The 14,665-nt window shown below is 36.3% G+C and overlaps 3 protein-coding genes across 3 annotated transcripts; 1 reads left to right on the plus strand and 2 right to left on the minus strand.

Annotated features, from left to right (window-relative positions):
• Positions 1-420: 420 nt before the first annotated feature.
• LOC141251077 (uncharacterized) lies at positions 421-1,479 on the minus strand. Its single transcript, XM_073670200.1, has one exon. The coding sequence runs from the start codon at positions 1,477-1,479 to the stop codon at positions 421-423; it is 1,059 nt and encodes a 352-aa protein (XP_073526301.1).
• Positions 1,480-3,764: 2,285 nt separating this feature from the next.
• Positions 3,765-4,906, minus strand: LOC141251076 (uncharacterized). The gene is made up of 4 exons (XM_073670199.1): positions 4,793-4,906; positions 4,510-4,680; positions 3,885-3,971; positions 3,765-3,797 (listed from the first exon to the last, which is right to left on the minus strand). The coding sequence occupies exons 1-4, from the start codon at positions 4,904-4,906 to the stop codon at positions 3,765-3,767; spliced, it is 405 nt and encodes a 134-aa protein (XP_073526300.1).
• Positions 4,907-5,540: 634 nt separating this feature from the next.
• Positions 5,541-9,605, plus strand: LOC141251078 (5'-nucleotidase SurE-like). Its single transcript, XM_073670202.1, has 12 exons — positions 5,541-5,665; positions 5,922-6,016; positions 6,126-6,190; positions 6,298-6,341; positions 6,458-6,535; positions 6,845-7,007; positions 7,276-7,317; positions 7,422-7,592; positions 7,689-7,760; positions 7,856-7,933; positions 8,420-8,495; positions 9,424-9,605. Exons 1-12 carry the CDS (start codon positions 5,541-5,543, stop codon positions 9,603-9,605), a joined length of 1,191 nt encoding a protein of 396 aa, XP_073526303.1.
• Positions 9,606-14,665: the final 5,060 nt, after the last annotated feature.

A 14,665-nucleotide genomic window follows, 5' to 3' on the forward strand; every position in this document is an offset into this window, starting at 1 on the left:
GTCGGACCGCTGCTAGCGAGCTTACTAATCCCCCGGCTAAGGTAGCTAGCCCATCCCTCCTTAGCATGGTTAAATCAGGAAACGAAGCAATCTGCGCAGCTCATGAGTTTCGAACTCGCGGTGAAATATTGCGCACTCGGAGATCTACTCCTCATTTACCACTCTACTACCACCCTGGAGCGCTATATTAAACTTTACACAACTATTTAAATAACATAAATGAATATAATTAAGCCTAACCAAACAGGTTCATGCTACTTCACACTAGTTACCCCAAATCAATTTACACAAAACCTAATTTCCAATATACACGTGCATACAACTTAGGAGTTAAGTAATAACTTAAACAAAGTTTAACTATAAAAACGAACAATAAAATGCATATTTACGCAGCCACTACATTTGTCATATTAACCAGCCTTAGGCGGGACAAGCCAAGCTTGGGGCATAAGTAATAACGTTATACAACGTTCTCCACATCTTGTTTTCCACTTTCCTCAAACTTTGGCTCTCAATATCATACACCATCACCTCTTCTCCGTTCACATCCATCATAATCTCATCTCCCTCGCCGCCGTTCGTTCTCCACAAGAGCGACGCAGTTCGAATAAACCCACCTGAGACGACAAACAACTTACTCCATGACCAATTCTTATCCTCGTACTTCTCCGTCGCCCATATCTCCAACGAACCATCACCACTCTTTATTGCAATACTCAACTTCCCACCTAAACAACCTAACCCACAAATCTTCCTCCGGCCCCACTCCTCCGGTTTTCCCGCCATTCCAAACTCTTCTTTTTCTTCATCAAAGAAGAAAACCGAGTCGTCGGAAGCCCAATACGGAACGCCGTTCACAACACTTCCAACTTCGACGTTCGCCACGTACGACGGATGCCCCATTCCTGCCTGAGTTTTGACCTTCCATTCCCCGTCGTAGAACCTAACAATGTAGAAACGACACGTGCCGCGACTTGAGATAGACAACACCGCCTTATAACTTTCCCTTGCGGAATCGTAACATAGCCCAAACAGAAGATCAGCGCACCAGTTCATTTTTAACCCTTCCAAGTGGACCGTCTTCTCTGTTCCTGTGGACGGGTTAAAGAGGCAGAACTCTCCGGGATCTCTATACAGACCAACCAACCCGTTAACCGAGCCCATGATTGCGACTCGGTCGTGAGGGGCGAAGTCGCGTGGGAGAGGCTGGTGATGACGTGTCGTTGCTGACGTGTCGAGCTCGTAGCGAGCTGGGGTGATTTTGGTGGAGGGTTTAGACGGGATCATGATGAGGCTTAATGGGTTGACGGAGGATGATTTTTTGTTGTAAATGGAGATGAAAACCGGATCGGAGATGAATGAACGCCATTGCTTGATCACGAGCTTGCAGTAGATCACTGATTTTAGAGGGAGTTTTTGGAAGATTTTGTTTAGTATCTCTGGTTGAAGTTCTAAGATTGTTGTTGCTTGTTGTTCCATTTTCAGATCAATCTTGTGTTTTTTGGAAAGAGTTATTGGATATGGAATGATTCACCAATGTGTAGTATTTATTAATACTGCACATCACGTAGAGGTTTATTCAAAACATGTTCAAATTGCGGATAAAATATTTATAGCACGGAAATAATCTGCATTGTTACGTGTACGTGTACGCGTGCAGCTTATTCACGTCTTTAGCTTTAGGCATATACCAATCCTCTTAATATTTATTATAACTAAATATTAAATAAAACAAAAATCGATTTTTTATATTAAATTTAAGACTGGGGAATTTGTAAGAAGAGTCGTCGGAGATTAAATTCCAAGTATGTACACTGCTATTGACGATAACTCTGGAACTTTTGTCGTATGATCACCCTTTTTAGAAGTTTCCTAGTTGTGCTATCATGACTAGGGCAAGCTGCGAATATTCTTTGTTAAATTACTAAAGTGTTATTTAAGGGTTGATATATCTTAACAAGTTTCTCTAATTTCGATTAAGATAAATCAGTTATTTAACGATTTTCTTGAATTTTAAGTATTGCAGACTTATAAAAATAAAGATAATGGTCTAATTTGAAAAGTTAGAGTGTCGCTTAAAGTCAGCGAGTTGTACAAGGGTCTCGCTAAAAGCGTAGCTGAGAGAAATCCAGGATAAAGAACAAAGTGACAATTCATAGTAACAGCTTGATGAAAGAAGCGTGGAGCGCAAGTGAAATCAAGAAACAAGTTATTCCAGATTAAGCATATGTTAAATAGGTTGGTGCAAGTTGCATTTCAAGAAGAGTAACAACCATACAAGTGTTCAACAAGTTGATGAAGCCATTGCTACATCAAGAAAGTGAATTTTGCTGACTAACCAAATTGAAAAGGTCTTGCTTACGTGTCAAGGTCGACTCAAACTGGTTAAGCCAGTCAATAGCTGGACTATAATTGAGAAGGGACTCGAGAAATAAGACATACATCTTCTACCTTCTCATTCTCTGTTTTTGTAGTAACCAAAGTGTAATAGTATGATCTGAGAGCATTGTAGTAAAAGTTTAGATTGAGAGCTTTAAGGAGAGAAAGAGAGAAAATACTAGAGTGACGGAGTATTTTTCTATTCTCAATTTAAAATGTTCATTTGTTATAAAGAGAAATCAACATTTACACGTTATGAAAAACTTAGATCCTTTAATATGAGTTGGTTAATGTCAAATTACATGGGCCCTACGTCCAACACGGACAAGGGGATCGTGCACGTACGCGCGCATAAGCGCAGTCCGGCCCAACATACAAGCTCAATGGGGTTCCATCCTAAAACCAATTGGCAATAGGAGGAGTAATCCATAGGTTTATATAATAGACACTTTATCTCCCAACTTCCGATGGGGATACTATCTTAACAGTTAACTACCGGTCATTAGCAAATGGATTCAATTGGCGATATATATCATTGGAAGACGTTAGATTAGAATTTGAAAATAAACTTTCCTCAATCAGACATTTCTCTCATCTCTTTTCTTCCTTTTTTTTGCCTAATTGTGGTTAGCACCTTGTCGGCCTTGGTTCCACAATCCAATTTTGAGTACAGTTGACAACAAGTAATAAAGCATATGTAGCACGGGTAGTAGCACGGCGAGATATGCAGATACAAAAAATTGTAAATATATGACAAGCTTGAATCGGTATGTTTAATTGTCTTAATTGTATCCGAGGTATTTCTTGACCGTGTCTTAGATCCTATGTCTCGAACATAGACACGTCTGTTCTTTAGATGTGCTCGTGCTTCAGTAGTATATATATGGATGCAGTATACTCATATTAGGCTACTTTTTAAAACAGTAGCAGATAAAGGGAGAGGATTGCTCGGCAGGGTCAAGTTAATTAATCATGGCTCAGCTCGCTTGAATGTCAGTCGTTCAAGAGTTGGGGACGGGAACTTCTCTTGCCTTAGATTTGGGTGAAGTTGCATGGTAGGATATAATGCACAACACATGATGTCTGCAATCTTGTACTCCCGTCTTATAACTTTAAAATATCAAATTTCCCGTTTGTTTTCTAAATTCAACATGCAAACACCTCATGTAAATTGAATCCGAAATAGCACAAACCCGAAGCAACTTAAGATAACAACTCATAATATGTTAAAAAAACTGCGCTATAATGTAAGCAATATCTTCAGCAGAATTGATAAACCAAACCCTATAGGAAGCTCATCCATCAAAATGCTAATCATTTGACATGAAAGACAATCTAATGAGATCTTGACCTGATTCACTATGTTGCAAAATTGTTCAAACTCATTACTTCTTCTTGGCGGCGTCTCCAGCCTTGGTCTGCAGCAAAAAAAAAACAGAATAAGTCATTATGCGGAAAAAATAAGGTCTTATATAAACAGCGATTTCAAAGAAAAAAGTACTGACCTTCTTAACACCTCGGACCTTCTTTGCCCTGTTCTTCCTTTCTTTCAGTTGTTTTCTAGATTTCTCAATCTTTGTGTCTAGTCCGTTCTGTTGTCAGATATGCCAAAACAGACATGGAAACACTGTAAGTATGAGTACGGTGAAGGTATAATGATATATAGCTAGCATAAAAGCAGACATTACATAAAACAAAAAAAACATTAGATAATGGAGTAACCCAACAAATACTCTAGAAAATTGGAAATTAAAGAACAGACGAGGAGGATAGTAATGCGATGATGAAAGAAGTGTCCGATGGATTAGTAGGTGGTTGATTAGTCGATTTAATCAAAGGTTAAGGACTAAATAGGATCAGATATATAAATAATGCAATTGGGATATTCATCAAACACAGCAGACATTACATACAGCAACTACTTGAAACAGTCTAAACACTGGGAAATAGTCGAGATAATTAGAGAACTTAATCCTAATAAACATATCTCGTTGATTAAAATCAGTACACAATGCAGATAATAGATGCATGATTTAAGGAAACTACGTACGCTAGCATTAAAACATGAATCAGCTACTTGAAGAAATAAGTATTGCCAACAAAAAAGGTGGAGAATTCAGGTTCAATTACCCGGATAAGCCTGTATTTGGGTTCGAATTTCTTGGCGTTCTCCACAGAATCATAAATTAGGCCAAATCCAGTTGATTTGCCACCACCAAAATGAGTCCTAAACTTGAACACGAAGATGGAATTCGGGTCCTTCACTTCATACATCCTAGCTAACTTCTCCTTCAGTTCAGCCTAAGCACAATCGAAATCAAACAAACTAAACTTAGCGAAAGAGAATAGATTTTTTTATGGCGAAGAGAATAGACTAATCATATACTTGTACTGATACAAAAAAAATTGAAACCTTGGAAACGTTAGCTCTCCCGGGATGAAGAACATCAATCACAAACTGCTTCCTGGACAGAAGCCTGTTTGTCATGAATTTCCTAGTCCGAATCGTCACTGCCTTGTCCGCCATTGCTGCGAACAAAAGAGAGAATACTACAAATCAGATTCAAACCCGCCATTGCTATATCACATACATGAGAAGAGAGAGAGAGCACTGTACCTTGAGAATAAAGATCGTAATTGGAAGCTCTCTTTGCTCGTGCGGCGGCTGTGGCTTGCAAATTGCAGTGGAGGAGAGGGGCAGAGTTCAGTCTCGACGCGGATCGATGTTAGGGTTTTTTAGGGAAGTAGCAGATGACAAAGGAGTGGCATAGTAGACTTAGGGATGGACCATCAGCCCAAACTTAATGGGCCATATCAGGCCCAAACTTAATGGTCCATATCAGGACCAAACTTAATGGACCATATCAGCCTAAACTTAATGGGCCATATCAGGCCCATAAAGACTAACTTTTTCTTTAAATATTATCGACTGCGCGATCCAGAATTGTCAAAATTGTCTGCTAGTTGCTAGTTCTCTGTTTTCCGTTAAAGAAGTTGAAGTTTTGTAAATTGTATTCCTTCACCGAATCTTCCTATGTCAAGTCACCAAGTCAATTCAACATTTTGTAATGCTATACAAACATCATTTTCCAGCCGAGTTTCAAATTTCAAGTTTGAATAAGTTTCACAAGTGAAGGCAGCAAGCAAATAATTGGGCGAAAATGGAAGGTCGGAAGACGATAATGGTGACTAACGACGACGGAATCAACGCAGGGGGGTTGCGAGCGCTAGTCGCCGCCCTAGTCGCAACCAACCGTTATAACGTCCGTGTCTGCGCCCCACATCAGTCAGTTCCTTCCCTTAATTCTCTCCTTCAATTCTTAAAGTTGCTGAATTGCTGTTTTGCCTACTGAATCAGTTCAATTTCGGGCTGAATGGTGTGGAAAGTATTTGATCTTTTCAGCTCAAATCAGCTGATAATAGTAATTTCAATTGTTCAGTCGCTCCTAATTATGTGTTGAATGAAACAAAGAAGACATTTTTAGCATTCCAATTTGTATTATACACTCTATTAATAGCTGAAATGGTTGAAATTTGCTTAGGGATAACTCAGCAGTTAGTCATAGTATCATTTGGCACCGGCCTTTAGCTGTCAACAAAGTCGAGATTGAAGGAGCTGAAGCATATGCAATTACTGGTTTGCTTTTATTTTATTTTTCTAAATTCAGAGAAAAAATTACCATGATTACTGTAGTTACTTATCAATTTTAGACCGTTCTTCTAATAATTAGGGTGGAACTTTGCAGGGACACCAGTAGATTGTACTGCATTAGGTCTCTCCAAAGCTTTGTTCTCATCTCCTCCTGATCTGGTAGGCTCTGCTCTTTAATTTTTTATCAAGGAATAAAGCTTCCAAATATATTAATAAAACTTAAATACATTTTTGTTATAACTCATGGGTTTTTGCTCTTCTTGCAGGTACTAAGTGGAATAAATTTGGGTAACAACAGTGGCTACAGTGTGTAAGATATAGACTACTTAATTTAATCATGTCTTTTTAATCTTCTTTAGAAGAAATGTTGATTTGTGTTACATACAATAGTCTATAACTAAGCACATTCGTGTAAATGAATTGCAGTGTTTATTCTGGGACGGTTGCTGGTGCTCGAGAAGGTTTTATCAATGGTATTCCATCCATATCAATATCTTATGACTGGTACGGCTAGTTACTCGATTTCTAATATGCACATGATCTTGAAATCTTTTCTATAGATTAGTATTTCTTGAATTTTATCAAATCAAGTAACATAAATACTTAAAGCTGTATCATCGAGCATCATTTCAGTTTCATACGTACAAAAAATTTTAGGTTGTGACATAGGGCAATCATAGTGAAGATTAGATCTAAGATTTTGATGTATTATCATTTACCTTTGTTGATGATTAGATATAATGATATACAAGTAGCCTGTGAAAAATGGCTAATTCATACTTGTATGATCTCTTTTGGCCATTGTACTTGCAGGTTCGGAGGTTCACGATTAGGCGCTTTAGATGATAAATACCGAGCATCTGCCAAGACTTGTCTACCTATCATAAGTGCTGTACTTGCTGATATTGAAAACAAAACCTTCCCTAAGACTTGTTTTCTAAATATAGATCTGCCCTCAGATATTCACAATCACAAGGTAAAACAAACATGACTATAAGCTATATGTAGAGAATGATGTTCTATGTCAATTCTTCATATTTAGGAATTAGGTTCCGCTGAAATTAGACCTTAAAATGCAAAAACTTCGCAGCCTAACCCTGATATCCATGAACATAGAGTATTAATTATAAACATAGAGTATAAATTTGTCAACCTACTAAAAAGAAGGAAGAAGAGAAAGGTTGAGTTATTTTCAAAATTGCCATCGCATCAATTTTTTATCATTTTTTTTGTTTTTTCAGTAGGTTCACAAATTCATTCTCTATGTTAATGATTTGGATAATGAGGTTTGGCTGCGAAGTTTTCGCATTTTGAGGTCTAATTTCAGCAGAAACTTACTCATTAATTGCTAAGAAATCATTTACCAAATCTTTTATGAGTTAATAAACAGGGATATAAGCTGACTACGCAAGGCAATCGTCTCGACAAGATGGAGTGGATAGACGTTACAGATGGTGACATTAATGGAGAAAGTATGGCATCACTAGCATCAAAATATGTTGACTTGCCTAAATTTGAAGCACCTACAGTTCTACCAGGGCAAAGATTATTCAGCAGAAAGGTCTAATTATTCTTATTACCAACTCATTTAATTCATAGCTATAACACTGGTATTTACATTTTCTTGGTGACCTGTGTTTTATATTAACTTGTGTAGCCAAATATGTCGCGTGCGCCCGTGCAATACGAAACTGATGATTCTGATGAACAAGCTGTCAAACAAGGCTATGTATGTAACATCTTTAAAAAAATTGATTAACTTGATTTTCTTATGCTTCTCAACATTGATTAATGTTAATTATCTTTTTCTCATTCCTTGTTTAGATAGCAGTGACCCCTCTTACCGCCCTCTCTAAGGCTGATCCAGAATGCTGTGGATTCTTCAAAGATTGGTTACCCAATGTTCAGTAGCTTTAATTCTACTGGTAAGCTCTTTTCGAAAACATGATTACTGTTAATTGAACAAGTTTAATTAAAGAAGTATGATAAGAATCCTCCTTTGGTTAAGTATTAAAAACATGCATTTGTGATTAGATTTGTTCATATTATATATAGTACTAATAGAAAGATAATTTGTGTAACCTCCCATGCTTGACCTCTCTCTGCAGATGCCTGGTCGGAAATGTACTTTGATACTTCACATGTTGAGGAGAGATTATGACAAAAATTCAAATGTCTAAATCATTGAAAAATACAAATACTGCTATTTTATACCATAAGCAGTTTTCATGTACCTTGAAATGAACTGGTGCGTATGATTGTATGAACGTGTATGATGAATACAATAAAGGGTCATTCTACTACAAACTAATGTGAGTTAGACAAGTTGTGGGTAAGTCAAAAAAGATAATTTCCCAACATTTCATGTTGAATTTCGTCAATTGATAGTCGAAACGTGACCAAATTTACCCAGTTCAAATGTTAGATGAGTTTGATACTCCAACATCATTAACTATATATCGATGTATAGCTATGGACCATTGATTCATTTGAGACATGCACTATACTCCAACGCTCCCCACTTAATTCCAAAGTTCAAATTTAGTAGTACAGTGCACTGTACTAAATGAAAGTGTACATTATATGAGTTGTCAAAACATGATGGTCCTAACCGTTATTATTGTCCAGTAACTCCTTGTTTGTACAATTACCAATTGGTGAGGGACATAATATAATATAATAAGCTTTTCATATCATTAACGTGGAAATTGTGAAAAAAGGAATTTTTGAAAATATCTCTTCAAAAGTGAGTCTTGAAAGATAATCTCTAGGTAGGCCATATCATCAATTTTATTTTCAAGTTTACTTAAATAGTCCTATACGTTTATCTTAATTGTATTTTCTCCATTCAATATACCATATACATGATTTTCATATATGTTTAGTTTAGATGTTTTCTCATTTCTTATAAAGTTTTACGATATATATTGTATGAATATTATATAATAATCTTTAATTTATTTATAGACAAAACTTAAAAAATGAAAAAAAATCAAAGTAACAAAAAATCTTTGATTTATTTACCATTTTTTGGTAAAATTATATATGATGTCATCTGAATTAAATGGTCGTATTTTCAAAAATATATAAATAAAATGTTTAATTACACTTTTTGATACATAATTTTTCAAATAAAATATTTAATTATACTACATAGCTTTTCAAATTATATAATATTGACATCATACAAGGAACTTGTATTAATTATATCTAGATTTTGTTACTGTTTTATATTTTAGTCATATTTGTCAATTATAATTGTATCATAAGATTTTGTGCAAAGCACAGAAAAATGTGCTATTCCCTGTGTCCCGATGAGTAATTCATTAAATGCAAATTAAACTTACAAATCCATAATTCACGCTAATGTTTACTAACCAATCAAATTCAAGTTTTATTTATACACAACCAATCAAATTTCACCATTTTAACCACACGGATTGTGCTCAAAATTAAATACGTGAGATTCATTACAGATGAGAAGGATCACTTGGGACATCTTTTGTACACTTTGAAAGCTTCATTTACAACACTTAACCACCAAAAAAAATTGACCATTCAAAGGCATCAGTGAATGCATGCCAATGACTTCAGACTTTGATTTAAATGTTGCTCCAATTTCCACTGCAAAAGACAATCCAAGTCATGAAAGCAGCACACACTTGTAGTTTGATTTTAACTAGACACTAAAGCCAAATTAGGATGACTCTCATAGCTTTAATCTCCACCAGGAGCCATCAATAGAGGGGGACATCAAGCATCATTATTTCAAGAGGAAACAGAGCAACAAGCACCCACACATTCGCATCATCAGTCATCGACACACAGACTCAGTAGTGAGAAGAAGGTGGTGATTATACTCTGGCTACTTGACAGATCAAGAGATGGCACTCTCATACATGGGACAATTCAAGAAGTTGAACATGAATTCAAATTGTAGGAAGGACTAAGCATGATATGAAAAACACGTATAAACAACAGAGAATAGCATGCCAAAGGGACAATTTAAGTTCCAAATATATAATTGTGGTAAAAAGAGAATTCAAGTACACATGATATTATCAAGTTACTTAACATGGGAGACATGTCATGTATAAGATATTTAGCCAATAAACTAAAGATATCAAAGATAATAGTCCATAAGATGGTTACAATGGAAGATGTAAGGCCACACACTACTCCATTCCATCCAGGATTAAAGATTCAAACAAGTTAGCAAGGATGGCATGAGTGTTGATGTTACTTCAAGGGGACACACCAGAAAGCAAGCAAGAATATTACACAATGTATGATTTTGTGCTTATTGGTAAGCTATGGTTCTATCTCACAAAGAAATCACACAAGGTTTACTTGGCACGATATGAGAAAGGTAAAATACAATTCAGCTAGTTTAAGCAAGTTTGTATCTAAGGTAATGTTCACTGCAACAGTAGCAAGACCAAGATTAAGTGAAGCATGAATACACCTTTAATGGGAAGATTGGAATATTCCCGTCCACATACAAAGATCCAACAAAGAGGAGTTCAAAGAACATGGAGAAGGGGACAATCATAACCAAATTGGTTGAATCAGTAAACCAAAAGGCGACAAGAGACATGCTAATCAATCATATTGTACAAGCTATCAAAGAAAATTGGCCACAAGATGGAGTAAGAAGGGTTATTTTAATCCAATAAAATAATGCAAAGGCACACATATCACAAGATGATCCAGAGTGGCAAAGGTATATATGCAAGATGGATTCATATTCATATTAATTCAATAGCCCCTTAATAGTCCAAATTTAAACATTCTAGATTTATGATTCTTTATAAACATTCAATCTTTGATACGTAAGAAAATGCCTAAGGATATAGACAACATGCTTGATGTAGTACATGAAGCATTTTATGAATTAGATGCAAAGACATTAAGCAATGCATGGATGTCATTACAATATGTAATAAATTCAATTCTAAAATTAAATGGAATAATGACTATGATTTGCCACATGTAAGAAAGAATAAGTTAGTTGCTCAAGAAAATTTACAAGCACAGTCAAGGCACCAATGTAGACAGTCATAGAAGCATAAGATTTGGTTCACAAGACGTACAAACAAATCCAGCATAAGTAAATGAAGAACAACACAATGAAGCACATGACACACAAGGCCAAGACACTCAATACCAAGACACTCAAGCATATTCATATGAAATTCGATGAACTGAGATCACCTTGGAATAACAAAATTATTATGTTATTCTAGGATGATCTCAGGGAAATTGAAAGTTCTTTTCTATATAGGGAAATGCATTTTGTAATGTGACAAAGCAAGCGGATATTTTATAATGGAACAAGCAGCCTATTTTGTAATGTGACAAAGCATGCAAATATTTTTATAACATGATCGCGCAAGAAATAGTAAAAATCATGCCTATTTAAATAAGTTAACAAACATTAGAATTGAACCAAACATAATGAAAGGTCTTAGTTGTCCCATACATCATTGACAACAATACATTTGCATACATCCAGCAACATAAAAAGGCCTCATTCAGTTACAAGTAATCGGTTCCCCTAGTAATGTTGGTTTGATTGCAAAATCAAGGGTGAGAGTCTCGAACTTGGAAGAGTCATCATTGATATTAATTACAGACAAACAAACAAGCACATATTCTATAAATGGGAATTACTTACATGGACAAAGGGAGAATTAAACAAGGGGACAATAGACCAAGTGTTGATCATTTCTTATTATTCAAAGAGACAAATACAAGCACTACCAGGAAACAAGTGATTAGCAACGGATATTTCTGTCGCTAATCACTTGTAATCCGTCGCTAGAAAACCTTAGTGACGGATTCACGACGGACAAAGTCCCATCGCAAACGTGTTTTTTGCATAATTTTTAGTGATGACTCCTTCGCAAAATTGGCGATGGAAGGTCTGTTGCTAACACAAGACTAGAAGGCGATGTTTTGGTGACGGAATAGAAACGGAAATTGGTCGTTATTCCGTCGCCAACTGCCTCAGTTGGAGCCATCCCAAGCAGTTGGCAATGGATCTCCGTCGCTAATCCGTTGCGAATCCATCGCCAACTGCTTGGGATGGCTCTAACTGATGTTTTTTCGGTTTTTTTGTTGTTTTTGTTGTTTTTTCCGGTTTTCCTTCGATTGAAACCTGTTAAATCCAATATTTACATTCATATTTAAACATAATTTTCGAAATACACGCTGTCATAAATGAACATGTAAAAGTTCACACAAACATACGATAGTGTTGTTGTTAACATAATTGTTCGGAAATAAAATATAGAAAACGCTACACTGTCGTAGTATTGTCGTCATCGCATTGGTGTTGCTTTAAAGTTCATAATCTTCCGCAACCTCCTAATTTCAGCTTCTTGAGATACCTATAAAAAAATCATACATAGTTCAGATAAAACCTCAGACAAAACCAAAAGGGACAAAACCAAAAGGAACAGAAGCAAAACATGTCGGTTGCACAAAACCAAAAGAAACAAAAAAGGAATCCTCTTAGTCTAACTTCCTCAAACAAAACTATATAGGTTGCACAAAAAGTTACTTGTGGGTACTTCATATCATTATGCATAAATACCAAAATTAAGAAGGAAAATACATGAATATAAGCCACTATCTACTGTCAAAACTCAACATTTTGGACAAGGTCTACTATGATTTAGATGTATGCAACCATATCCTAAATCAAAAATCATGACATGTTTTCAAGAAACGTAGGATAAGCCCAAGTACAATTACTAAAAACATCTAAAATTTGTTGAATAGCACCATGTGTCATGTAAATAATACACACAAGAACACGTCTAAGAATCAACGTCCAATTGGGTGATATGTTGCTTACTTATCAAAATGGCTAAAAAATATCAACTAGTGAAATTAGTATAAATACCTTGTCTTTTGTATTGTCATATCTCTGCTAAAGTGAATGTAGGACACATTCAGCACCAGCCTCACTAAAATGAGAAAGAAAGAAGAAAGTAAGAAATAGATTAATATGAGCAAAAGGGAATAAACACAAGGCTATAAAATTCTTCTAAACCCTAGGCCATTTACATTTTTGAAGAGAACTATAGGTTTTTCCTTAAAAAGATCACATATGAAAGACATGTATAAACCCTAGGAAAGGTCTCAATGTCCTAATGGTGCTGATGCTCCAGTAAATCACACCTCATAAATCCTAAATTTACTCATCGTATATACCTAATTTATAATTTTGTTGATAGTCAATGTTCATTGTTGATAATAAAAATTGGTTTAGGGAAATTCAGTTGATATTCGTCTAATAAAAATTCGTAACTTTCAGAAATTTCTAATTCACAAAATTTAGACCATAATCCCAAACCTTTGCTGCTTCCAAAACACAACCACGACTTGTTGATTTCGACGATGTAATGCTTCTGGCTGGTTATGGAGGAGCCCGGCGACCACGGCCTACTGCTGCTCGCTAGTGACAAATGACGCTATTAGAGCATGGTGGGCGTAGAAGCTACTCTCTGGTGATGGCAGTGGAAGTGGTCGGCCAAACAACCACGGCCTGCTACTTTCTGCTGATGGAGGAGCAGAGCACGGGGTGAAGCAAAGGAGATGGAGGTACGATGTTTGGGAGGACAAAACAGAGAAGGAAGAGTCTGCTTGTGGGAGAAGGAAGGAGAGGTGCGCCGGGAGAAGAAAGGGGAAGATACGATGACGGAAGCGGTGGGAGAAGGAAGGAGAAGAGACGACGGCGATGGCAGGAGAAATAGGGGAAGAAGAAATATGGTGGCCGAATGAAGAAGGAAAACCCGTTTTAGGATTTTTTTTAGGGCAGATTAGTGACGGACAACCGTCGCTAATCGTTGCTCCATTTAGTGGATGGAGAAATTTAGGTCAAATTAGTGACGGACAACTATCCGTCACTAATCCATCGCTAATCAATGTTAAATAGTGACGGATTGTCTCAATCTGTCGCTAAATGATTGAATGGAGAAATTTAGCAAATGATTAAGGCAATCCGTCGCTAATATCCGTCGCTAAATGTCTTAATGTGCAATGGCAAGTGATGTCCCACCACTTTAGCGGTGGAGTAGTGACAGCTTGTCCGTCGCTAAAGTGGCGGGACATCACCCCGCCATAGTTCTGCAAAAATCAGCGACGGATTACGTGTCCGTTGCCAAACCGTCGCTAAAACAAGGAATTAGCTACAGAACTCTATTCCATCACTAATATGTTGATTTCTAGTCGTGAAGTGTAGCATAAATCTTCAATATAAAGTGTAGTATCTCATTTCTCATCAAGAGATTACATATTTATTCATGCATCATCGAAATAAAAGTGTCTACGTGGCACCACCGTAAACAGAAACAATGTGAACAACAAAATGGGGACACCTGTTTCATAAGTGAACAACATAAACAATATAATCATCTCAAAAACATCATCAAAGCATCAACATAACATCAAGAAAACATCACTCTGTTTGGCAAGTGAACAACAGAAACAATAACAACAACAAAACATTAAAAACATCAAGAGAGCACTAACAGATCATCGATGAACCAATAGAGCACAAACAAATCATGAATAACCTAATCAGCAACATACTATCAACATCATAAACAACAACATATTATCAAT

This window comes from Phyllobates terribilis, unplaced genomic scaffold (genome assembly GCF_046119375.1).
Source record: "Phyllobates terribilis strain yellow unplaced genomic scaffold, ASM4611937v1 Scaffold_6544__1_contigs__length_43746, whole genome shotgun sequence".
Lineage (NCBI taxonomy): Eukaryota > Metazoa > Chordata > Amphibia > Anura > Dendrobatidae > Phyllobates > Phyllobates terribilis.